At 43.6% G+C, this 27359-nt stretch overlaps 1 protein-coding gene and 1 long non-coding RNA gene across 11 annotated transcripts in view; one reads left to right on the top strand and one right to left on the bottom strand.

Annotated features, from left to right (window-relative positions):
* Nucleotides 1–25274, bottom strand: part of TRAF6 (TNF receptor associated factor 6) — a 42741-nt gene extending 17467 nt beyond the window's left edge. For 2 of the 10 annotated variants that reach the window (XM_070229307.1, XM_070229311.1), the window contains exons 1-6: nucleotides 24594–24854; nucleotides 19304–19621; nucleotides 14927–15077; nucleotides 12950–13108; nucleotides 11456–11527; nucleotides 9373–9450 (exon numbers count right to left, since the gene is read on the bottom strand). In XM_070229307.1, the coding sequence (XP_070085408.1) occupies nucleotides 9373–9450; nucleotides 11456–11527; nucleotides 12950–13108; nucleotides 14927–15077; nucleotides 19304–19599 (756 nt within the window). In that variant the 5' untranslated portion in view covers nucleotides 19600–19621; nucleotides 24594–24854. Of the gene's footprint in view, nucleotides 1–984; nucleotides 7591–8246; nucleotides 8544–9372; nucleotides 9451–11455; nucleotides 11528–12949; nucleotides 13109–14926; nucleotides 15078–19303; nucleotides 19622–23590; nucleotides 23769–24506 lie in introns of those variants that run through there. The other 8 variants (XM_070229306.1, XM_070229310.1, XM_023653894.2 and 5 more) reach the window with 7 other exon arrangements.
* LOC138916563 (uncharacterized) lies at nucleotides 5901–8058 on the top strand. Its single transcript, XR_011423832.1, has 2 exons — nucleotides 5901–6038; nucleotides 7564–8058. It is a non-coding gene; the product is annotated as an uncharacterized lncRNA (long non-coding RNA).
* Nucleotides 25275–27359: the final 2085 nt, after the last annotated feature.

Raw genomic sequence — 27359 nt, forward strand, 5'->3', positions numbered from 1 at the left:
AAGCTGGGCCTAAGACGCAGTGGCCGCCCTCCTCAGACTCGCGCTCCTTAAACCAGCCTCTGCCAATCAGGATAGAGCAGCCAGTGGGCAGGTGGGGTAAGGAGGTGAAGGCTTATTTTTCAGGATTTTGGGATCTACTTTTCAGTGTGGTTTTACTATTTAGCTTTCAGGAGTACAAATTCTGTGAAGATCAAACTCGCTGACTCACTTTTATATTAAAATGTACAAATCCCTACCCAGAACAAGCAAAAATTTCGTGATTATGCATCATTTCCTGACAAAGCTGCAACTGTCACTTTATAAAGTAATCCTGTCCCTATATAAAAGTTAATTTTAAACATGTGACAACAGTGTAACAGACATTCACAATGGACTAGAAATAAGATGTGTCAAGAAGCTAACCCAAAATAGAGGTGGAATGTTTAAAAAAATTCTATGGCTTATTCTGGGATTAATAACAGTATTTCATTTTTGGAACTTATTTAAAAATTAAGGTGGAGTTTTGTAAAGCATTTAGCTCTTACCAGCTTTTATATTCCACTTAGGGAAACTGAGTCTGCTTTAGAAGAGACGGGTTGACCCATAGAAAGCTCCTTAAAATGCTTTTTGACACCTCGCAGTAGAGGTGGCTGTCACTCAGAAACTTGCCCAGGGAGTCTGGAACTAGGGAGAGGCAGGGACAGTCACAGCCCTGGGGCTCTCGCCAGGCTTCTCATTTCTCTGTTGGGACTAAGTTCAACCTGTTACCTACCTGGTTTCACACTTTCTATTTGGTTTGGGCCTAATTTTGTTTTGTAAAATGCAACCTTAGAGACCGCAGGACAGAAACACAGCCCACACCAAAGACTAGGATGAATCCCCAGCTACTATTTGCTGTAGGGGCAAGATACTGATTTTGTGTTTATTTCAAGTGAAAACTAGCACCTGCGACGCTTCTTCCCTCCAAATACAGTGAGAAACCACGTCTCCAAAACAGAGCAAAGATAAAGCAAAAATGAAAGCACTCTAGTTTATTTAAAAACACCTGGAACATCACTTATATTTTGATGGAATTTCGTTTTAACTGAGTACTTTTCTGGGAAAGATATTGGTGCCATATACAGGCTGATAAGAGAATATCAACAACAGACGGGAGGAGCAGGCGTGTCAGTCTGCATCTGTGTTCTTCTGAATTACTCTGCAGTAAGGGGCCATCCAAGGAATGCTGTTTCAGTCACATCCTTGCAATTGCTACAAAGGCGCCATCTGAACTAAACACTCCCAGTGCCTTTGTGAGGTGAATGGGAACCCGTATGCATAACCAGGGTTTAGAAAGAACAGTTCACACTCATCTACTACGTGGAGACCCTGCTCTTCCCTCCGTCAGCCCTGCAGTCCAGCTGTACTGACCTGAGGGAGACCGCCTGAGGCTGAGCTGCAGGGGGAGCAGGGCCTGTTGTCCTCGTGGTGCGAGGTGCTGGGGGAGCAGTGGAGGGCGAGCGCAGTGAGTCTGGATAATTCCTCTAAGTGCTCCCTCCCCCAGCCCTGCTTTACACTGCACTCTGACTGTAAGTGTGTCTCTGGTTAGTGCCCCTCCTCCCGTCTGCATTCACTTGCTCTCACAAAGCACAGGATTTCCAAGTCCAGGTGGATCAGGAAGAGCGCACAGGCTCCGTGGCAATGCTAAGTTCTAAGCAGCGGCAGCTTTTTGATAAGACACGTTGACCCCTGCACATGCCCCAATTTCTCAAAAGTGAGATTTCATTCCGCAGCTTGTCATAGTTATAGAACTGTAAGAGCCTCCCCAGATTCATAAGTGTCTTTCCTGAAAGCTCCGAGCATTAACAAATGTTACCCATGACTTAGTGATCACCAGATTTCAAATTCCGGCCCCCACTGTACAGGTAGATAACCTGACACAACAAAAGAACTGGCTTGCCCACGGTCAGCTGGGAGTAAAACCTGATTCTCTCAGCTCCTAATTTAGTGGCTTATGTTAAATTACAAAACCTCTTTAGCCCATGGGTACATAATCCTGGAACCCTGCACAAGCAAAATGGGCCCCAAATTACATTCTCACCAGAGAACTTCCTTGGATAATTTATCAAGTGTGAAAATAACATTAGAATATTCTGCACAATTGATCAAGGACTTTCAAATCCATTATAAAAAACATCCCTTTAGGCAAAATAAATAAGGTTAAAATTCAGCATAACAGATTTACGAGTTTAAAACTAGCTTCAAGTGAGGACTACAATTCCAGCTACAATACAAATGTCCCAAGTTTACCCAAAGAGTTTAAGACAACTTCATTAAAACTGTTCAACTCCCTCAGCAGTGAGATTTACGAGGAGAAACAAAACGTGGATAAGTCTCAGGGAGAGTGACATTAAGCGACAAGGCAAATGTATCCAAACGTTATTTGCAGATTCTAGATGGCGCATGTTCCCTGTACAAGTCTGTCAACACTTCTGCATGTTTGAAAAATTTCACAATAAAGTGTTGGGGAAAAAAGCAAAAAAAGTAACATCTATGCCTTACCACCTAAAACTTAGGTGACAAATACCTGAAATTGGTCCGCTTTGACTAGTACTTCCACTCATTATGAGATATGTGAGTGTGTGCTGCGTGCCAGGCACTGTGCTAAGGGCAAGGTTTCGGCAGTGGGCAGTGTCCCTGTCGTGCACAGTTTACATTCTGCTGAGGGCTGAGTGGAAGAGAACTGCTAGGATGGGCTTCTAGAACCACTGACAGCGTTTCCTTCTCGGGTAGGGGAATCCATATGCTCTTCTTCCCACTGAACTTCCGCTCTTACCCTGAAATCCACCTGGGAGGACGCCGGGTTAGCGCCACCAGTCAGCAGCACACGGATGCCCTGCCCCGTTCTCGAGGCTCTCCCTCTGGAGGAGCGGCTGGGAGCAGCAGCACTCCTTCCGGGAGGGGACCACCCCTGCATTCAGAGCCCCTGGCCTTGAGAGAGCAGGGGCTGCCCCTCCTTCCCAGGGCTGGTGTGCTGCTGAGGGGGGGCCGCCCCTCCTTCCCGGGGCTGGTGTGCTGCTGAGAAAGCACTGAGAGGAGGAGGAGCATCTGTCTCCTCATTCCACAAGGTGTTGTCCCCATCTCTAATTACTCTTTAGTATATTTTACAATTTTATAATAACAACCCAAGTTTTCGGGGAGGAACAAGCTGTAAAACATTAAAGGCTTCGGTGACATTTAGTGAACTAGGCATCTCTTTGCAAGCATCTGTCTTTGGCTGCAGGAGAAGGTCAGGACCTGCAGAGATCCATCTAACCTGATGTCATCAGATGGCCTTTCTGGATACTGGGAATTCGGAACTGCCAACTCCATTCTAGAGGCATTAACAGCCAACTGCAGAACCAACTACAGCTTATCAGGGGAACGTGGGAATTAAAAAAAACTGATTTCAAAAGAAAAATACAAATGACTACTGTGGCATTTTCATTTCCTTAAAGTGCTGCACTGCTTAGCTTCCAGGGAACTGGCATCACAGAAACACCTAATAGTATCTCACAGAAACAATGAGTAGAACTTAAGGGAGGCAAGCCAAGAAAAGAGCAGCAGTAACTGAATAAAGTACTTCAAGGTCTCACGTAAGAAAAACCTCTCTGATAATTAAAAACGTCTTCTGGTCAGCAGAGACTTGGGACTCCCTGGAGAAAAGAAGGACAGGCCACGGCGCCTCTTTAAGGAGAACGCACTCTAACTGCATGCGTAATCATAAACACGCTCAGAGTTCATCTAAGACATACGGGTATAAAAACAGTAACGGAGGATAATTTCAGAATTTTATGCCCGCCACAAGACGAACTGCGAGAGATCACCCAACATCTCTAGATGAGTCCATCATTGGGGGAAAAACTCACCTTTCATTCTTTTTCACATTTTTTCTATTCTGATTCCCCAAAATAAAAGATGAATCATACTGCAGTACAGCCCGAAAATGCCACTGCTGCAGCGCCCGCAGGAGAGCAGAAAACTACCGAACTACAAACCGACACTCAGACTGGCTTTCCAACAGCAAAACGCGTGACTGGCAGCAAGGTCCATCCAGCACTGGGTTGGACATCTTCAGGAAAAGAGGAAATTTTACTTTTAAGTTAGCAATGTCCAAGAATGATGTCAAAAGATAAATACCTTAAAAGGTTAATAAAATATAAATACACGGCCCAAATACTTGTAGACCAACAGGGTGAAACTTGCATGTTTCAAACCAGCTTTCCAGGTAGGACTTGACTCTGAGTTGAAGTCTTAACGAAAGTTTCCATTTGGAGTGACAGTTTAACTGTTACTTTTATTCTGTGTTCACAATGTATGACCAGCGTGAAATAAGTAGCTGGTTTATTACAAAACGACAAATGTTGGGGGTAAAATAATTGCTTATTAAAATTAAGATGAGACCCAGCTGATGGACACTAAGCTGAAGGACAGTCTGATGGCAGCAAAACATAAGTTAAAGCAACTCGCTACTGGCAAAATCTTTTTGTAAGTATCGTCAACTTTCAATGTTCTGCTGGTCAGAACTTAAAACTTTCAAATAGAATCTTCTGGTTGGAGTGGACCTGAGAAGCATCTACTCCCCTCCTTATTTCACAGATGGAGAAGCTGAAGTTGGGCGAAACACTGCTTTTGTTTGGATTAAGACTCCTGAGTTAGTGGGAAAAAAGAACATAAGCAAGGCAGGAAATGAGTCACCTCAGCGCCCTAATGCACAGCCACGCTCTTAATAGACGTTTGACCAGGAAGCTTCTGAATATCGTTTCCTTTTTTGGTGGGGTTGAAGTGTTTTGCGGCAACATTTAATTTCTCTGATGAAAGTACATGTTTACAGTAGAAAATGTAAAACACGTAGAGAGCACAAAGAAGAAAATAAGTCATCAAAACAGTTTATTACATCTCCTTCGGGCTTTTTCTGTGCAACAGAAGAATAACTGCCACTTGCCTTTCAAGTGGGATGCGACAATTCTTCATTCATCGGCAACAATCACAGGAGCAGCGGCGCGGGGTCCCCACCTCGAGGCGGGCGCTGCCGCAACCTCAGGAGCTGGCTGGAGAGCCCAGGAGCCCAGGGACAGACTGCTGACGAGCAGGTGGGAATGACTGTGGCGTGGGGCAACAGGAGCTCCGCTTGACAAACCCACCAGAGCAGGAGCCTAAACCTGCGGTGGGGTGGGGCGGAGGGCAGAGAGCAAAGTAAGGGGAAAGGTCAAAGTGACACTTGCTCGGTCTGCATGGAACGGAGACCATTCTTCGCCATAGACTAAGTCTCTCGGCTTCCTCTTGAAATACAGGCTTATGGTGAGCGCTCGTCACAGGGCGGACTCGGCCTCTCTGGAGACACAGGACCCTCTCTCACATCCAGACAACTTTCAACAATCTCTCGTGTAAACAGCATAGTGCACGGGTCCTCTTAGATTCCTTACAGGAGCCTATGCTAGTTGTGGGACTCCCTGAGAACTAGATTTCACCATAATATTTACTATCTGCAGGCCTTGAACAAATACATAATGGCACAAAAATCATCTCCCTATTAGGGGAACATTTGGCCACTTCAATACATTCCACACGATCCTCCTAGGGTCTGAGCTGTTGGACTAAAACAGCCACTCAAGCCAAATACTGACGTGACCACGTGATTTCCAGCCTTCGTTTGACCTCTCAAGCATGACCAACAATCTCCCAAGTATTAAGAAATTCTGCTTTTAGGAAATTAATTTTGTTCTGTTTAACTGAACTAAAACACCAGAGGGTGTTTGAGAGCTGAAAATGTCTTGCTCAAATAGCCTCTGTCACCGCCAATGAGATGCTGTATTGGTCGACCAGTTGAGTCATTTTTAACTTTAATGGTGATTATGTGTGTGCATCTCCTTGTCCTACAAGCACTAAGCAACAGAGAACATATGCAGAGCTGTGGAAATCACTCTGCACTGAATAGACAGAAAGAGATTTACAGCATCACACTGGGCAGCTGGTACCCACCTGGTCCTCAGCATTCTGAACTCTGAAGATGCTGCTACTTTGCAGCCTCAAAGAAACATGTAAGTACGGTAGAGTGAAGTACTTAAACAAGAATTATTCAACAGACAACATGTTCGCACTAAATAAGTAAGGTTATATTTAGGGTTTAAACTAGTCCCTGAATATCCTTAGTAAGATTCTGGGGGGAAAAACAGGGTTAATGAGAACTTAAACTTTCCACTGAAACCTGCAGAAGGTCAAATAAAATGAGAACTCAACTCTGGAGTAACGTCTTCTTGCTGGAACCTGAACGGGGTGGTAGTGATTCTCAAGTTTAATATATTACATGTAGCACTAGAAAAATAAGGTGAAGTTTTAAGGAACATTCATTATTGTTAAAATGTCTGAGTTTTACTATTCCAGCCCTTTACTATTTTTTCTGACAATAAAACACACTGGAGCAAAAGCCCAGGAAAGTACAACGAAGAGGTATATGAACTGACAAACAAGTGCTGCAATATGCCACGGGCACTTCACTTGCAACAAGTTTGAAAAAGCTTGTAGATTCCCACGAAAAAGCTGCTTCCGATGTTTGTAACAGGAAGCAGTGGTAAGTAACCTCTCTAACCACATTCACTGGCCGCTATTGCATTTCTCCCACTGCTTTTGCTGTGTGCAGATGATTACTGAGAAGAGCGCAAGGAAAGGCCCTGCTTGCTTCAGACGGATTTTTTCTTCTTTTTTTTAACCAATGAGGGGATGCTATACCCCAGTATCAGTGCTTCGTGGCTGAAAACCCTCCCTCCGAAGGCTGCCCATGTCAAAGCGGGTAGAGACTTCACAGCGTACTAACAAAGTATCATCCTTAATGAAGGTTCTTTGTCTTAGAGCTTCCAGATGCATGAAAGTCACATAGCCAAAACCTTTTGGGTTCCGTGGGATTGTGGGTCTCTGGAAGGCAAGCAGCTCTGGTTTGGCATCCATTATCTCTTCATGGTTTTGCCTTATGGGTGCTTCGGACTGATCAAGAATCGTAAGGCGTATTGTACCCTGGAAGGGCCAAGGGAGGTGGCTGTCATACTCTCCTTGCATCGTGTGGACAAAGAGGGATATATAGTTTGCACAGCGCTGAGCGGTGGGTAACTGGAGGTGCAGGCGCATGCACAGTTTGTATCCAGGTTTGCCTGTGTAGAATCCAGGGCTATGAATGACAACAGGCTTCTCCTCTTCTTGAGATTTTAAGTGCATCCCAAAGTTGCCAATCTTCCAGATATAAATGCCATTGCATTGCTGTGCTTCTATTTCAGCAACTTTGTCCTCAAGGGTTCGAATAGTTCGTTTGAGCTCACTTACATATATGCTCTGAGTTTCCATTTTCGCTGTCAGCTCCCGGATTTGATGGTCTTGTCTTACAAGGCGACCCTCTAACTGCTGAATGGTTTCTTGGAAATTCCGGACCTCTGGGTAACACCCAGAGGACACCCGGGACAGAGGGGCAGAATCATATGGGAGCATGTCCCGCTGAGGTACGGGAGCTAGGGCAAGGCTTAAACTCTGGACAGCCTGGGCCAACATTCTCATGTGCGACTGGGTGTTCTCTTGCAGGTGGCGTGCCAAGTGATTCCTCTGCATCTAAAAAACCACGAACAAGCCTTACGTCGGGAATAGGCACTGTGAGGCGGAGGAAGGGATCTAGCCAAACCACCTAAAAGGTCTTGAAGTAATGTCACCACTTCCCTCAGTCCCCTACAACCTTCTTTGTCTTCATCAGACTCCCAGCCCAGTGAGACGATCTTGCCCCTCCATGCACAGAAAAATGGAGGCTGCCTGCTGAAGTCTCTCCACCTGCCCTCAGACACGGGTCCCTCCCACCGAGGAGAGCAGCAGGATCTAGCCCAGCCCCCCTTCTGCCTCGGACACGACCCTCCTCCTATCCGAGATTAGCGCCTCACCAGCCCTGCCTGGCACCCATGCTCCTCAGCACCTCGGCCATTCTGCTCCACTATCCCCTTCCTCCTTTCTCCTCAAACATTCTCTCCCCCAACTCTGCCCCCTAGAATATAATTATTAAAGTCTTTCTCTTTAAAAAAAAAAAAAAAAGCAAACCTCTCTATTCATCTGGGTCTCCCTCTAGCTAACACTGTTTTCTCCCTTTTCCATTTATAACCAAAAGTAGGCCACGTGCACTTCCCAACTCCTCCTTTACAAATCTGCTGTAAATGAAACCTCTCCTGTTTTATACTTTTAAGGTCATTGGGAACATTCTCATTGTTACATGAAAAAAAATATTCATGATACAACAATTTTTATTGTAAGGGTAATTCACGTATATTACAGAAAAACAGAAAATATAGATGATCAAAAAGAAAATGTGGGGCCAGCCTCGTAGCTGAGTGGTTAAGTTCACGCGCTCCGATGCAGGCAGCCCAGTGTTTCATTGGTTCGGATCCTGGGCATGGACGTGGCACTGCTCATCCAACCACGCTGACGTGGCGTCCCACCTGCCACAACTAGAAGGACCCACAACTAAGAATATACAACTATGTACCAGGGGGCTTTGGGGAGGAAAAGGAAATAAATAAAATCTTTAAAAGAAAAAACAGAAAAAAGAAAATGTTACCTGTTATCTCACCTAACTACCATGAACATTTTGATGCATTTCCTTCAAGTCTTTTTCCTCTATGCATACAAACCACAGAGAATTTCCCCACAAAATGTAAATCATACTATATACTATTTGCTCATTTTATTTTCAAAATTATTAAAGGCATGCTTATTCTAAAAGAAGTGAGATTTAAAAAGCATAACGGAAGGGGCCAGCCTGGTGGCATGGTGGTTGGGTTCGCATGCTCCACTTTGGTGGCCCGGGTTCCTGGGTTTGGAGCCTGGGCATGGACCTACACACTGCTCACCAAGTCATGCTGTGGTGGCGTCCCACATACAAAATAGGGGAAGCCTGGCACAGACGTTAGCTCAGCGACAGTCTTCCTCACCAAAAAAAAAAAAAAAAAAAGCCCAATGGAAAAGTAAAAGTGTACCTGCACTCTCTAGAAAGGACGACTTATCATAAATAGTGATCCACTTCTGACATTTCACACAACTGATCACTAGTGTTGAAACTAATTTTGGAGACCAGAACAATCCTTCTCCTTGCCTGCTTCACAGTCCCTGGACGGCTGTTCCTGGCTCCTTTCCTGGTGCATACTTGCTCTACATGACCTCAGCTGCACCTGCCATCACCATCACGAACTACTTCCCAAATCCATATTCCGAATCCCAATTTCCCTTCAGTGCTTACGACCACATATATGACACCTGTCAGCCGTCTCTAGGCCCACCGGTGTTCTCCACTAGACTGGCTGACTGAATCTTCTTGATCTATATTGAAGAATTAAAAGAAAAAAAAACCCTTACCTTTTCATGGCAACCAAAAGTATTGAACGTGCATGGAATTGGGGCTGTAGGACAGTCTAGATCATAATGATTAGGCATCTGAAAACCAAAACAAAAGTTGAAAAATGTTTCTCCTTGCGTATATTCTAGTTTGATGACATTACACTTGAAATGAAGATTTACATTGATCTAAACAAAACCACGCATCGTCTACGCCTGCTTTTGTGTCAGAACGGCAGATGTGAGTAGATGCAACAGAAAGCGTGAAGCTCACAAGGATTAAAGTAATATTTATTTGCACGAGTCAGAGAGAAAGGAAATGTCAACATCGCATACCATCCCCCAAATCACTCAGGATTCACTTCAAGAAAATAAATTTGTTCCTGTTGCTGGGAACTGGCACCCTCTACTGGCACTTTAAAGAAAAAGCACCTTATGATGTCAACCACAACTGCAAACTGACCAAGACAGTCCCAGGGGTTCAAGCCATTTAACAGGCACCCGTCCACTGCGTGCATGAAAGCCACTACCTGCATTCAGTACTCCCCTCACGACCGCCTTTCATAAATCGTCTTACTTTTTGTTAACATGGGCATGTTCTGGTTATAATGTTTTGGCTCAGATGTTAGAAGGCATTTTAAGCACATAATTAAAAGTTCTAAAGAAAGTCTCAGCCTTTGATCTGGGGACTCGAAAGCACATTCTTTAAGGCGAGGTCCATTACACAGAATTGTATTCTTTGCAAGTGGTACCAAATTCCCTTCAGAAATTTAATTTGCTTATAGTTATAGATATTTTAAGCAGAAACAACAATGGAGACCATTTAATTCAACCCTTCATTTCACATACTCCAGAACACTGGTGAGCAAAATTTTATGTAAAGGGTCAGAGAGCAAATATTTTTAGCTTTGTAGGCCCCACGGTCTCTGTCCCAAGTACTAACTCAACCACTGTGGTACACAACCAGCATATGTAACACACAGACACATGGGCATGGCTGTGTTCCAGTAACCCTTCTTTACAAAGACAGGCCAGCTTTGGCTGGCAGGCAGCTTTGCTGATCCCTGATCTAGAATGTCAACTTTCTTGCCAGAGATCACTGGGCAAGTTAGTGGCACATCCAGATGTCCAAATCTAGGCCTTCTGACTCTTAACCTAGGGTTTTTTCCCACATTAAGTTTGATTTTTGCTAGGTTTTAGATGTGCTGCATGGTTTCCTTTAAATATTAAAACAGAGCAAAAAGGAAAACCAGGGAGGTGAGACTTCATATGCAAAAAGAAGTTTAACACCTTCAAATTAAGGCTTTATTGGAAAAAACTAAAGGACTCTGTTAACAGACAAATGGAAAAGTTTAGTCGAGTGACAGGTTTTGCTGGCTTCTACTCAGTAAGGTAATCAATTATGATCTCTGGGTTTGCAGATTTCATGGGTGTATAAATATTTAGTGACTAATATTCAGATTTTGTGGGTAAACTCCCCAAATGTCAGGAGATAGCAATCAGATGGAATTTTCCTTTGTCTATTAATAATAAAAATGTAAGTTTTCTATTATAACTACTACTTCTGATAGTGCCCCACCAGTGGTCTGAGGACAAGTGCAGAGAGGGGCTATAGTCCCCGAAATGGCACAATCTTCCATGCGTCCCAGGGGCCACGGCTGCAAAGAACGTTCTGCCGCCCAACAGACTTGCTGTCCTTCGATCTCATCGTTCTCTCTCTCTCAGCTGCTCTCTGGATACCCAACAACCTTATTTCACAGTGTGTAAATACCTATTTCTTCAAGTTTTTCTTTTTTCTTTCAATGTGGATTTTTGATTACTTTTATCTTAAAATTACCTGGTTTCATGCGGAACTTTTATGAATATACATAAACATGAATATTATGTTAATGACTTACAAATTTTAGGTACTCAGAGAGAGCTGAGGATTTTTTTCTTTCTGAAAGTATTCATTATTTTAATTTATATGAAAAATTTTCACCGAGTTCTAATACTTCTTCAACCTGCATTCATTTTGCCTTACTGATCTAAATGTTCAACTAAAAACTTAACTCACTTCTTTAATTTATGGAAATATTAATTTATGAAAGGAAATCCTTTATACCTGTTCTCTGATGAGCATGGTATTGCAATATTCACAGATGACATTTGCCAAAGGACAGTTCTGGTCATGGATCTAAATTTTATTAGAGAAACATAAGGAAAGCATGAGAAAATCTGAAAAAGTAAAAACAACCTATTTTTATAAAACATATTTTTCTCACTATGAACAAATTAAGGACATTGATGTGCGTAAAACAAAAATGTGAGAATACTATATGAAGGTTATTTCCTCTCCGGTTGCCAGTGTAATAATGTGATTCATCTCTTCTTCCAGCTCTTTAAATGAATATGGTTGTAAAAGATTCAAAAGAGAATCTTTTAAATCCCTTCTTTTAACCTGAGGCAGAGCATCTGTGGCTGGTTTGGACATCATCTGCCAATACTATTCTTCTCCAAAGGCTCTTCCAACCATTCGCAGCAGCACCATGATGATTCAATTAGCACTCCCATCGGGAGGGTTAAAGAAGGGAAGAATCTTAGGGCAGGAGGCTTGGTGCTCAGGTCCTCTGAGGCCCTGGAAGGGTGAGCCTCGTTTTCTAGAACACAACGAATTTAAGAAATAACAAACCTTCCAGGTTAAGTCCATTTAATTTACTCAGGTTTAGGAAGACATCAATTTGCTCTAATTATGCCTCAGAATTTTCTCCATTTTAGCAAGTTAGTTGACTTTTTTTTTAATATTTCATGAACTTAATGAGTATAATATGCTCAATCTCATAAGAAGGTAGGGAAAATTATCAAGGTGAATTTATAAGAAACAAAGTTTAAGGAAGTATCTTAACAGCTATAAAAGAACATAAATTACACGGAGGTTATTTTAGTAAAGAGGATATAGGACGGGGATCCAGGACAAGGATCTCAGTGCTACCTTCGCCGTTGACAATATTAATATAAAATTACTTAGCCTCTCTACAGCTCAGATTCCGAATGGAAAAACTTTTCTATCAACATGATGCTGTCAGGTTCCATCAAGTTTCTTTTTAAAGATAAACGTTTCAGTTGAAGTATAATATAGGTACAGAAAAGTGAATTCATTATATGTGTATAGCTCCATGAATTACCACCAAAGGAACACACTTTGTGGGTTTTAATTTATTCTCCATAAACGTTTTACCAACCCATTCTCTGTTTCAAAGGGAAAAGTACAAGCCTCATACAGTAGTCATTCTACCTGTTTCTCTCTCCTCCAAGACTGGTCACTAAAACATCACACAGGAAAGCAAACCAGCATATGTCTTTCCCGGAAGCTTTTGTTACTTGCAGATCTACTAGAGTGGTAAGTACTATAAACAATGTTTTCTAAGAAAGACATGCAAATAGAAACCCTACAGTTATTTACTAAAATGATTTATTGAACTTTCTTTCTTAAAAATCTCCCCACAACTGATAATATAGACTAAGCATCGGAGTACCATTCTCATCTGCTGCTAACCCCTCAAATATACAATAAAAACATTTTTAGTACTGGAATTAACAAATCCAAGTTAGTACATGCCTCTTTATCTTCAAATGCCATCGATACAGCACAGTTTACACAAGAAACCTGTCTCCTTGGACACTCCTTGAGCATGTGAATATTAAGTTGGCATTTTTGGAAGGGATGCTGGCACTGGGGACAATTCATAAGAGCAAATTCACAATGTGCTTGATGATCCTATAATAAGGAAAAAATAATCAATGAGTATTTTCCAATCCTTAAGAACTATCCTAAATATTATCTCTTCTAAGAATATACTCCTCTCTTTATGAAACTGGCTACCTAACCTACTTTGTCTAGTACATACCACTGAAGCACAATATGAAGGCCTTAATGAATTTTTTCAAATAATGGCTGAGAACTGCAAGTTTATAGAAAGAATGTGAATTCTCAAGTTCATGTATCCAATTAGGGAAGAGAGTTGGAAAGAAGTTAGATTTTCTGACTATCAATTTTGTACTGTTAAAAAGGCCACTCTTTCAAAAGGAGCTAAGTAAAGGTGGTAAGTTGCAAATATGTTTTAGATACTTAATTTAAAATAGAAAATAAACAGAGTTAATTTCTCATCAAACCACCACACTAAGAATTGATTTAATTTAAAAGCTAATTATTTTATCTGATTGCTTCAGTTAATCTCAAGCTATAGGACAACTCCATTTAATGCGTAATAAAATGCACAATTTAGAAAAACAGAGAAAAAGTATGATGAGATTACTAAGACGATGGCTACGTGGGGTTTGTTGCTTATTTCAAAATGAAAGAATTATGCTATGGGTTTAAAATGCGACAGTTGTATTTAAAATGCTCTTCAGTTTTACTGCAGATAATGTTCACCCAAAAAACTCGCAGAAGAATACTGACTTCTTTTTTATTATCACTGGGGCAAAGCAAGAGCAGATGAAATAAGAAATTTCTGAGGGCTGGCCTGGTGGCGCAGTGGTTAACTGCACATGTTCCGCTTTGGTGGCCCAGGGTTCGCAGGTTCTGATCCTGGGTGCGGACATGGCACCGATTTGGCAAGCCATGCTGTGGTACACATCCCATATATAAAGTAGAGGAAGATGGGCATGCATGTTAGCTCAGGGCCAGTCTTTCTGAACAAAAAGAGGAGGATTGGTGTCAGATGTTAGCTCAAGGCTAATCTTCCTCCAAAAAAAAAAAAGAGAGAGAAATTTCTGGTTTCTACTTACAGTAGGCCCACAGTGGATGCCTGAAACTGCAGACAGTACACGCCGTATATACACTATGTTTTTTCCTATGCATACAGACCTATGATAGAGTTTACTCTATAAATCAGGCACAGTAAGAGATTAACAACAATAACTAATAATAAAACAGAACAATTAAAACAATATACTACAAAAGTTACTGTAGATCTTAGCAACCTCAGCACAGGATTTGTTTTCTTTTCTTATTAAGTCAAGAACTTGCACATCTTCACTTTAAGGAAGGACTTTACAGCTTCTCTTTGGCATATCTGAATTGCCAGAATGAGTACTCTCGCACTTTGGGGCCATTACTAAATAAAATAAGGGTTACCTGAACACGCACACTGCGACACTGAGACTGTCCATCTGCTAACCCAGATGGCTACTAAATGACTAACGGGCGGGTAGCACATACAGTGTGGACACATTGGACAAAGCAATGATTCACGTCTCGTGAGGGACGAAGCAGGATGGTACAAGATTTCATCAGGCTACTGAGAACAATGCACAATTTAAAACTTAGGAATTATTTCTGGAATTTTCCATTTAATATTTTTGCATCGAGGTTGACCACAGGTAACTGAAACCATGGAATGTGAAACCACAGACAAGGGGGGATTATTGTATATTTATATTCAGTAATGAAAGGGTTGGTGTTAACTCAGCAAGAACTTATTAATCAATTATAACATTCCAGGCACTGGCAAAACAGAGAGGGCACAGCAAAGTCCCTATTCTCAGGAGCTGCATTGCATATACGCTAACGGCTAGAAAATAATTTTGATACCTCAAGATGCCTCAGTTCCATCTTGTGCAAACAACCTCCATTTGGACATTTCACCATCAGAGAAAGAATCTCTCGTTTTGCAAAATTGTCAGGAAATAGTTGATTTTCCAGCAGTATTTCATTGTCGACTGGACATTTGTGACCTGCATCCCTAGAAGACACAGACAGGACTCATACATTTAGTAGACAAACACCAGAGAACACAAAGAGCTTCCCTGCACCACACAGAAATCCTCCATTCATTGTTCCCTACGGAAAAGAATTTAACACATCATATTGCATGATATCAACAAAATATCCTTTTTTTTTTTTAAAGATTGGCACCTGAGCTAACCACCTGCCAGTCTCTTTTTTTTTTTCCCCTGCTTTTTCTCCCCAAATCCCCCCCAATAGATAGTTGTATACTTTTAGCTGTGGGTCTTTCTAGTTGTGGCGTGTGGGATGCCGCCTCAACGTGGCCTGATGAGCGGTGCCATGTCCGGGCCCAGGATCCAAACCCGCAAAACCCTGAGCCACCGAAGCAGAGCGCGTGAACTTAACCACTCGGCCACGGGGCCGGCCCCCTAAATTGTCCTTTTAATGGACAGTTTATGAACTGCTCTTTTAAGAAGTGAATACAACTAGCACCATATTGGTTACCTATCAAACACTACGGGATTTTAGATTGTGGGATAGATTCCAACCAAAAAGTGAAAAAAATTAATTGAATAAAATCATATTTTGATCGGCATAAAATGAAGTGAAGGTTAAAGACGGGAACGGTGGCAGCCTGGCAGGCCTCTGCTCTGTCAGCAGCTGCACAACATACCAGTGAGATGGAACTAGAAACACTGCTCATGAAACTAATAACAAGTCTGCAGTGCATGGCTCAGTCACACGGAAAAATCAAACCAATCAGCAGTTCCCCTACAAGGCCACATTTGAAGGTTGACTCTGAATAGTCATTACAACACTCTGGCTCGGGGGCAACACAAGGGTTCCTCTATTTTTATGTCTAGAGTGCAGTGGAGCGGGGAGTTAGAGGCCCTCCATGCCCTGCTTCCCAGTGGTTCATTCTGTCTTATGATGGGAAAAACTATGCCCAGGAAGCTTGGGTGCCTGTCATTCCCCTTTAATATTTTGGGATGTCTCAATCTTCACTCACAAAACGTGGCAGGTCAGGCCAGCTACAGGGGCATTAATAACTACTCAAACACTTGCTGAGCACGTCCTGTGTGTAAACCAATGGTGCTATTGCTGCCGCAGGTAAAAAGTGCCGGAAAATGGGGTCTGCTGTCAAACGTCTTAGCACTAATAAAGGTGAGACACATAATCAATCTTTATGGGGCCTCTCAGACTGCATAATGTTATTATTAAGCTGTCAGATATCTTCTGAGAAGCACAGAAAGCCATAAACAAATTTATTGAAATATATACCCAAAACCTATGACATGGCTGTCTAAGAGAAAATAAGAAAAACCTTACACAAAGTAAGTGGAAACCATTATCTACTCCAAAAGAAAATGGAATTGGATTGAAATGCATTTTAATTCTCTGAATGACTAAAATAGATGAGAAAATTCAGACCCGTTCCTTTAAGAACATTAGAGTTATATTAAGTGATCGTTTCTAGCTTAGAGGGAGATAGGAAAAAAAAAAAGCCTCAGACTTCCTTTTGTGGGTTTTACTTCCTTTTCAGATCACTGTCCCACTACTTTCATGAATGTCTTGCTATTAAAAACTGCTAACAATTAGCTGTCTCCCTGGGCATGGGTGATACTTGGGAAAATACTGTACATTTCTACCTACAGGAAAATCAACCACCCATATATGGTACTATTTTTACCAAAATGCAATATAAATTAAAATCATTATAAACTGAAACTTGAGCCTTTAAGACTGCTTTTATGTATACCCTAAATCACTGGTCTCAACCGGGGCAATTTTGCCCCCCAGGCGACATCTGGCAATGTCTGGAGACACTCTGGGTCTCAAAATTGGGGAAGAGGGGGATATTACAGCGTCCAGTGAGCAGAGGCCGGGGATGCTGTTAAGTCATCCTATAACATGCAGGATATTCTCCCACAACAAAGAGCTATCTGGCCCCAAATGCCAACAGTGAGCAGGCTGAGAAAACCTACCCTAAACAGATCTTGCCAGTTCAAAGCTGGGTAACACATTTTCCCCTAAAATTGAAACAAGACACATGTTCCCTTGTAATTTAAATTAAGCCAAGTCCTGAGTATGGACTAAATTCAAATTGTATAGAAAAGTTTACCTCGACTCATAAGAAGAGAGAGGACTCAAATAAATAAAAACAGAAATGAAAGAGATGTTAGAATTGATACCACAGAAATACAAAAGATCATAAGACACTACTATATGCCAACACATCTGACAAGCTAGAAGAAATGGATAAATTCTTAGAAACATACAACCTACCAAGACTGAATCATGAAGAAATAGAAAATGGGAACAGATTTATTATTAAAGAGAGTGAACCAGTAATCAAAAACCTCCCAACAAACAAAAATCCAGGGCCAGATGGCTTCACTGGTAAATTCTACCAAACATTTAAAGAATTAATACCAATCCTTCTCCAACTCTTCCAAAAAATAGAAAAGGAAGGAATACTTCCAAACTCCTTTTATGAAGCCAGTATTAATTACTCTGATACTAAAACCAGACAAAAGATGTCACAAGAAAAAAAAAGAGAAAGGGAAAAAAGTTAATTTAAACTTGAAAGAGAAACTTGCAAGTGAATAGCCAACTTAACCTGGTTAAAAATGATTTCATCAATACGACTAGATGTTTATTTACTGAAGAACATAAAATCTCACTTCTTCTAATTTTTCTTTCTGTATAGAACTCCTTAGTCACCTAAAAATATTCCCACCTATGTTTGAATTACAGCACAATGTATGTATTTCTTAGGAGATGAACGGGAATCATTGGTGGAAATTCCACACCTTCCTTCCTTCAGTTGAAGCAATCATGATTCACTGAGCACCTACTGTGTGTCAGGACTGTTCCCAGCACTTAGGAAATATCAAGAAATAAAACAGATCTCAACCCCTGCTCTCAAGCTTATTTTCCAGTTGGGCAAGCAAATAAACACACAAGTTATCTCGAACTTGTGGAGTTATCTGGAATCTGTGAGGTAAGAAGTGCTAAAGAAAAAACAAAAGTAGGTCAGGGAGACTGGGAGTGTGGGGGGCGGCGGGGGAGGCAGGGCGGTACAAGGAGGGTGGCAGCCTGCCTGTGAGAAGGTGAGCTCCGAGCAGCCTGGAGGGAGGAAAGGGCGTGAGCTACGCGGTCGGCTGAGGTGAGTGCTCCAAGCAGAGAGGAGCCATCTTCCCCAGGCAGGAGCATACTCGAGACATTCGAGGAACAGCCAATTGGGAATCAGCGGAGGAAGAAGAGTAGTAGAAAGGAGGTCAGAAAATGGACTAGGGACCTAACACAAGGGCCTGATGAGGACGCTGGCTGCGGCGCCCAGATCACCTGCTGCAGGGTTCCGAGCACAGATGACATCAGCGCACTTACCTGACCAGGTTCACGCTGGCTGCTCTAGAACAGCCTGCAAGAGCTGAGGGCGATTCCCAACAGGGTGGGAGCAGTGGAGCCAGAGAGAAGGAACTGAAGTTTGGATGTATTATGAAGGGAGAGCCATCAATTAATACTTTCTTTAAAAATGCTGGTTGTTTGGGGCTGGCCCCGTGTCTGAGTGGTTAAGTTCACGCGCTCGGCTGCAGGTGGCCCAGTGTTTCGTTGGTTCGAATCCTGGGCGCGGACATGGCACTGCTCATCAAACCATGCTGAGGCAGCATCCCACATGCCACAACTAGAAGGTCCCACAACAAAGAACATAATACAACTATGCACTGGGGGGCTTTGGGGAGAAAAAGGAAAAAATAAAATCTTAAAAAAAAAAATGTTGGTTCTTTTACAGTTGTGCATAGACATCAGGTAACAGAACTTAACATGGCTAAAATCAGAACAACTGGTCACTTACAGAGTCACCCTTCTCTGTATGGCTGAGATTACTGAATTCGAGGAGGCTCCTCATTTAAGGTACATTTATTTTATACTATTTTCTTAAAGCACAGAGACACACTCTAGTCTGCAACAGTAACAGAACTGCTTTAAGTAAAAGTAGCTACTTATTTACTTATTTATTTATCCAAGGGTCAGACTAGGGAGGAGACAGAAATTACCTTTCATGCCACAGTAGGAATTGGGATAAAAATGTAAATTTCTTAATTTTCTGTCCAGCGTTCCTTTTCCCTAAGTAGCTTTTTACGTATAAAACTCATCTTGGGATGTCCTGTGTTCTACGTGACGATGTTCTCTGTACTTGGTTCTGTCAGGGGACTCGGTTCTCTGCCGCTCACGTACCTTATTGACTTGATGATGCAGGCTTTGCAGAACCTATGGCCGCACGGTGTTTGCACTGCTTCCCGCAGCGCCATCAAGCAGATGGGACATTCATACTTGCTCTCCAGGGGTGGGTCAAACTCCACATCATATCCCTGGATATCTTCCATGAAAGAGCTGGAGAGATTCCCCGTGCTGGCAGTTCCACTCACGCTGTCGTCTTTTGCCGCAGCACTACAGGAGCTGGCCATGGCTGCACAGCAGTCACTTTCAGTCTGGCTGGATCCACAGCTATTTTCACAGTTTAGCAGACTCATAGTAACGTGTTTATTGGTTGCTCTGTAGAAATAGCAAGAAAAAAATGCCTTAACATACATAAATATACACGCACATATATATCACAGCTTATCAATGCAAGTCACCTTTTAGTTGATATACATTAGCTGTGTTAATATCATCTTCAGAAAACTTCCAGTTTTTTGAGCTTTGTTTCATGACTACTATTTTATTGTAAGCTCCGGAGTTCATGATCTAGTAGAAAGAATGTAAGGTTAAAAGAAGAAAAGTGCCTCAATTGCAATACTATCCCATAACTATCTGTTTCCCGTGACTGAAGTAAAGAATTAATTCTCATATTCTCGGTACTTAGCACAAGATCTTTCACATAATAGGTGTTCATGAACCACCTGCTGAAGAACGTCATTATGCTGCTGAAGCTCCTTCAAGTAGCCTGAAGACACGAGTGCCAGCAGCAGGCAGCGCAAGGAAGAGCAGCGCACAAGGGCTCACCATTGTGTGCAACTGTTACACGTGTGATTTAGGGCAACTTAACTATGTGGATCTTGGTTTCTTCTTCTAGACCTAAAATTCTATGAGCACTTCCAAACGTTCAGTGTGGGGATTTCTCCTGTGGAGAAAGAATGGAATTGAAAAAGTCTATCTGTATGTCCTTCTGCCTTTAGCCAAGTCAAGTGACTATGTTTCATTATTAATGACTGGAAAAACAAGTGAGCTTGTTTGCCTACGGAAAACTACTGCTTTCATGGGTAGGTGGGGTGCCTTCAAATTCGAAGTCATTATGACATTTGCCAGTGAGAAGCTAATGTCTAAGAGCAATTCACAGCCTGTTGTAGATAATGACCCCTGGGGAAAATTCCTAACATGTGCCAGATGTAGTTCTAGAAACAGAATGTAAGCCTCCAGTTAATCTGGTAGACAACTATCCCCCTGCCTGTTTCATTTTTATATAAAAATGCTAGCTATCACCATGTAAAATATGGATTAAGACAGTAATCCTCTGCTTTTTTTTTTTTTTTACCACTATAGATACCTTTTCCTTCTTCTCAAAGAGATTCTGAGTACCCCAAGTGAGCACCCACAAAGGACGCGGTGCTGTCCTGGCTGGAGAGGCAGTACTGCGAGGTGGTGGAATCAGACGCTCTGGGTTTAACTCTTTCTCCATCACCTGGGCTATGACCTGGGCAAATTATATAACCTTCTGTGCTTCCTGTGCCTCATCTGCAAATGGGGATAACAACGGAATCCACCTCAGAATTACTGAGAGGATTAAATGCGTTAACAGGCGCAAGCACTTAGAACTGTGCCTGGAGGTAAGAAGGAGTGATCATGATATGTGCAGCTTTATAGAGTAATCGTAGTTAATAATTTTACTGTCCCCTTTATCAAAGTGGAAACTGTGGAGCTCAAAAAGGTTAAGCCGCTTGCCGAGATTACCCAACTAATAAGTAACAGAGTTGTGATGAGAACCCGTCTCCCTGACCCCAGAGCCTGTGCACTTTGTACTACGTCTGTCTCTGTGTTTTGATGAATTTGTCTATAAATCTGCATTTAAAGTTTTTTCCCCTTTCTTTTTATTACAGTAGACTAAGGTGTTGACCACAGCTTCTACTAAACACGAGCTATCCAGTATTATTACGCCAGGTTGATAAAATTTTAAAGAATCAGTAGAGAAAAACTGGCATTTTGTTTTACTTTCTTAGTTTTGAAACAATATTTTTGAGAAGACAGAAACAGCTCCCAAAGCCTTGTTCTAGCGAATGTGGATTCCCAGGGAAGACCAAGTACAGGTTGGCAGGAAGGAAGGGACGGCAAGACAGTGGCAAATAGCAGAATCAGACATGGCAGCCACGCTCCAGGATGGAGCCAAAGGCCCCGGCACACCCTCCCAATCGAGAGGACACTTACGCTACACCAGGGTTTATATCCTTTCTTATTTTTCTTCCCATACACATTTTTGTATCCAATTACTTCCTTAGATAAATTTCCTAGAAGTAGAATTATTAGGTCAAAGGGTATGTAACTTTTTAAGGTTTCTGATAGATAATGCTGGTTATCCAACATGTATCAAAGGCTTTCTAACTCCCAAAAGCAGAGTGAGTATTAGCAAGTCCATTTTATATACCCTTGACAACTCTAGGTATATTTGTCTTTTGAATTTAACCCATTTTACTTTTTAAAAGTAAAATCACTTTTGAGAAGTCAATATTTGTTATCTGCCTGTACGGCATATAACAGTGGTAGCCAGAAGACAAAAGCAAAAGTTACTGAGCTAAGTTTCCTTTTTCTGCCCAAATGTCCACTTAACATGCAATTTATTGGATAGCCAATAGACTGCCCTCTTGCAGACCAGTTCCAAAGACCTGAAGGTCTTGAGATTTAAAGAAATCTTTTACAGTAAATGTGTTACTAAGAAAACCTGTCTGATCAGTCGCAGCGCCTTAAAAGGAATTCCACTGCAGGAATGCAGTGCAAGGCCTGAAAATGAGCACTGTCAAAAACCTAGATATCTACAATTTTCACATTACTTTTCATGTTTTAAGAAGTAATATAGAAGCTTCATATCCTCCAAATAAACTTTTTCAGATAGTCACTCTCTGTCTACAGTATATGGTCCCATGTAACTATACTACAAAGGGAAAATTAGGCTAAAACAGTATTCTGAGTGCCATGCATTATTTTTATGTTGAATCTTTCTTTTTTTGCAAGTTAAAACATTTTTTCCCTTTACTTTTAGGGATTGTGATGACTTGATGACATAAGTGAAAATAACTTTCCTAAATACAAGGAAAATTATAGCTATTTTCATTAACATTCAGAGAAGAACACAAAGTGCTTTGTATCAGCCATAGCAGTGAACAGAAGACGGTCCGGCACCCACGGTATGTAGAAAACAGTGTTCTCTCCCAAGATGCTTTCCAACCTCAGAGGGCAGCACGGGTATCCACACCACGACATGCTGCAGAAGTCAGCCTGGCTTTCCGTAAGCTAAAACAAGCAAGAGTTCATATATATTCCTACCTGTAAAACAGACTTCTTACAGCCTCTTTTCTTTTCTACTCTAACATTTAGAATTTACGTGGCTTTCTCTATGAATTAAGAGAAAGGATGGAACAAATTTAAATCGCTCCTTACCTTGTAGGTTAGGAGCTGAATGACTGCAATTCTCTTTTTGCAGTTCAGACTCTAGTTAATAAGCAGTGCCTTAATTGAATATTGTGGGAGGTAATCAGAGTCAACTTATTCTGACTGCAAGAAATACCGCAAATGGCATGCCATAAAGCATGGCTTAAACCCACTTATGAGTATCTGGATATACATACTACAATCCAGAGAGTATACTGTTAAAGGTCTTGGCATGGGGGAGTAGGGTGATGCACAAAAACTGGTTCTTCTACGATCCACAGATGCTAATGAGAGAAACGTTCAAAGCTAAAGAAATCAACAAACTGTGTCTTGAATTGGTCAATTTTAAGTCAAAGGAAATTCACTCACGGCTAAACATACAGCTCACGTAAAGTAAAACAAAATACTGAGAAGTTACGCTTAATTTGCTACTAGCTTTAGAAACAGAAATTATTTACCAACTCCTTCAAATCTATCCCTAAAATGCAAAGACAAGCAAATGTGCTGCATGGGCCAAGAGGCGGTGCCAGCCCATTGTTAGGCCTTAACTTTGAACACAAACTAGGGGCAGTCCCCTTCCCAGGCACTGCTCCCGCTCCTCCAGGAAGCGAGGACGTGAACGACTTCTTTCAAAACCCAAGCGGCCAGAAGTTCACCAGCATCACACGTCCGAATTAATCACAGAGAAGACAAGTTGCAGTTCTGAAATCCTGCCATGTGCACCGCGCCTGCAGGCTGCAGCTGACCACCGCCTGGGCAACAAGTCCCCGAAACACGTTCCCTCCTGAGTCACAAGAGGCCACCCCGTCCTCACCCTACCCGCAACCTCCAAATCCGAAAGGTCCCTCCCCTCCCCCGACAATCCCGGGTTCCCACGGCCGACACCTGCAGCGTCTTCACGCGCTTCTGGGTCCAGCGAGACCCGCAGGGCCGCTCCGGCCGCCGGCGCTTTCTGTTCACACTCGAGACGCCCTAAGCCTCGGCCGGAGTTCCCCTAACGCCAAGTACTAGGAACAGCTTTATCAGCCCGGCGTCTGGAACAATCGCTGCGACTACCGAGTGCAGGGGCGGGGAGGAAACATCCGTGTCATCTGAACCTTGTCTTTTTTTTTTTTTTTAAACTCGCTGCCCGGGACCTCTATCGAGTTCAGCCGGGAACCCAAAATAGCCTTCCCATGACAGTGACAGAGGGAGGCGGTGGGAACTCAAAAGGGATTTTTTTTAAAGCTCCGAGAGAAGGGGAAAATCCAGGAGGCGATTTCCTTTTCTGGAAAGGGAACGCGCGGAGCGAATGGAGGCAAGGCTGGGGGTCGGCGCGGGGCACGGGGAGGGGACCCCGGCGGGAGGAGAGGCACGGGGAGGGGACTCCAGGGGACACGGGGGGCAGGGAGGCGACCCCGACGGGAGAAGAGGGGCGGGGACCCCAGCAGGGAGGAGAGGGGACTCCAGGGGACACGGGGGGCAGGGAGGCGACCCCGACGGGAGGAGAGGGGCGGGGACCCCAGCAGGGAGGAGAGGGGACTCGAGGGGACTCCAGGGGACACGGGGGGCGGGGAGAGGACCCCGGGGGGGAGGAGAGAGGCGGAGAGGGGCGGGGACCCCTGCGGGGAGGAGAGGGGCGGGGCGGGGACCCCGGCAGGGAGGAGAGCGGCGGGGAAGGGACCCCGGTGGGGAGGAGAGGGGCGAGGAGGGGAACCCCAAGGGGCACTGGGGGCGAGGAGGGGACCCCGGCGGGGAGGAGGGGGGCAGGGGGGCGGCACCCCCACTGTGGGAGGCCAGGGGGCAGGGGTGGAGTCCTCACCTGTGGGAAGCGAGGGGACCGGGGACCGCGCCCTCACCTGCGGGGAGCAAGGCCGCGGCCGCCGGGAGATGTCCGGAGGAGACTCACCGCTCTCGTCCGCGGGCCGCCGACTCCACCGGCCGCACGACTCGCTCAGCCGAGGCGCCGGGAGAGCATGCGCTCCGCGCTGCAAGCCGAGGCGGCCAGGACGCCAATCTCCCGGCCCCAAGGCCGCCGCCGCCGCCGCCGTGTCCCTGGGCCGCGGAGCCCGAGTCCCAGCCGCCCGACTTCCGCCTTCTCTGCTCGCGGGCAGCGAGGGCGGGAGCGGGCGGGGAGACGGAGCGGCCGCGCCGGGCGTGCGCGCCCCCTGGCGGCAGTCCTCCACGGGCGCGCGGGCAAGGCGCAGGCGCGGGGCGGGTCCTGCTGTCAACCCGGAGCGCTCCGGCTGGGCTTCCCTCCGCTCCGGGGGTGTCCCACCTGGGAAGTCCTTACACCGCAATCCTGGAGTGTGTGTGTGTGTGTGTGTGTGTGTGTGTGTGCAATTCCTGAACTGCAGTGTGAGTGTGTGCAATTCCTCAATTGCAGTGTGTGTGTGTGTGTGTGCAATTCCTGAACTGCAATGTGCGCGTGTGTGTGTGCAGTCTCTGAACTGGAGTGTGTGTACTGAAATAACTATGGCGATGAGAAGATCCGTCCTAGAGTGACTGATCTGATGAGCAGCAGCAACAGCAGTAATCCCAAACTGTGTTTTTATAGCTTCCCTATCCAAGCAGGAGAAAACACCAACTAGGCTAGATCACTGGACCTTCAGCATTCTTAAATCCCTCCACTACTCCACCCTCCTTGCCAAGGAAGTTTCCGTGATTGGCAGAACCCTCTGTTATTGCCTGGTCCTTCCCCTTCAACCAGTCCAGGGCAGTCAAGCCCAGATATTAAACATTTCTTTGAAACTACTGCCAACTACACCATCTCTTTTTCTGTCAATGTCACGAGAAAGCTATGTTGAATTCCCTGTTTAACCGGATGCAAATCTCCAAGGAATGTAACAGGCACTTCGCCGGAGATACACAAAACATTTTCCCCCACCTCTGCAAATTTGACTCACCCACTCACGGGTTCACCTCTGAGGAAAGTTATTATAGGGTGGTGGTCTTTAGGTGTACATATCTTGAAACCAGAGTGCTTCTTTCAAATCTAGTTTTTTCCCCTTTATAAATTATATGACTTTCGATAATTTAGTTAATCTGACTTTCTTCAATTTTTCCATTCATATTAAAATGGGGATAATAATAGTATCCACCTCATACGTTGTTGGAAGGGTGAGATAAGGAGATAAGTTAGTACAAGTAAATAAACTATTTAAAACTGTCTAGGGCATAGTATGTGCTCAACAATTGTCAACAATACTGTATTTCCCGCTTTCTGGCTGCCAGTATTTATAGAAAATTCTTATGTTTTCAAGATAAACATTAACATATTTAAGATGTAAAAAGTATAAAGATTTATACACACGTCTGTGTGCTCACCACCCAGCTCAAGGAATGAAACGCTGCCAGTAGAATTGCCAGCCCCTGTGCATCCCTCCCCAGTGGTGCCCCTGGCCTTATAAAGATAAATTCCCTGTGGGACGGAAAATAGATAATTGTATGAAATTGAGAGACGGAGAAAAGGAAGAGCAAGGGAGTTAGACTTCCCTCCACTTATTGGTATGAGCTCTGGGGCCAGTTATGTAACCTCCATGAGCTTCAGTTCCCTAAACCATAAAAAACAGGATAATATCTACCTTCTGGGCTGTTGGCAGCATCAGCTAATAAAAATGTATGTGAGAGAACCCAGCACTGGGCTTTCAAAAAGATTAGGTATTCTGCGTGTATTTCCTGACACGATTTTCATAAGTGAAAGGCCTCCTCCTGCTTCCACAAATCCTGTGTGTTCTTCGCTATCTTATGTATGGTGAGAGTTTTAGTGCTCACCCATGCCCTGGGCACACAAGACACTTGCGCTTCCCTGTCCCCTTGCAGTCAGGCGGGGCCATAGGACTGGCCCACAGGCTGTGAGGGGAGGAGATGCATGACAATTCTGGGCCAAAGCACTTGATTTTCACTGCAAGATCCTCTTCCCCACGTGACAACCAGAAGATCACAGGGCACCTATAAGAGGGAGGATCACTAAGTCTCTGTGCAGAGGGCAGTTGTCTTGGAAAATCAACCCACCTGCCTTTGACTTACACGAGCAGGAAACAGATCTTTGTTGTTTTAAGCCATTGAAATGCTGGGCTTGTCTTTTCTGCAGCATAACCCAGCCACCCCTATGCACAGCTCCGCCTTGAAGTCTTTCCTGATCGTTTGTACCCCTACTGGACTGGCAGTTGGAAAAATGAAGTGTTACTCCTAGCTCTGCCTCTTATTAAAATTGGGACCTGGTCAGGTATCCTCATCTATAAAGTTGGAATAAAATGCACCCTGTCTTCTTTTCACAATCGTTATGAGTTCAAATGCTATCATATATGTGAAAATGCTTTGCAAACTAGGAAGTCCTGTGCGGATGGAAGGAACTGAATATTCTGATTAGTAGAGTTACCTGATATGTGCATGAATAACAATGCCCAGGTTTTCTAAAATGCTGTTAATTTAAAATATTTTGTCCAGTTGTCCTTATATAAGTAAATCAAAGTGTACAAAAATATCATCACCATATATTCCTGAGTTGCTGTTTTTCATATTCTATTTGAAAAATGAAATAGGATATACCTTGTAGGCTATTCCAAGTTTCGGGTAGGAGGGTGAGAGATTTTCCCCCAAACATTTAAAAATAGGATGGCTCTCTAAGAGTTGAATTATAAAATTAAAACACAGCTCGTTAGTTCAAAGCATA

The sequence above is a fragment of the Equus caballus genome, chromosome 12, assembly GCF_041296265.1.
Source record: "Equus caballus isolate H_3958 breed thoroughbred chromosome 12, TB-T2T, whole genome shotgun sequence".
Taxonomy (NCBI): domain Eukaryota; kingdom Metazoa; phylum Chordata; class Mammalia; order Perissodactyla; family Equidae; genus Equus; species Equus caballus.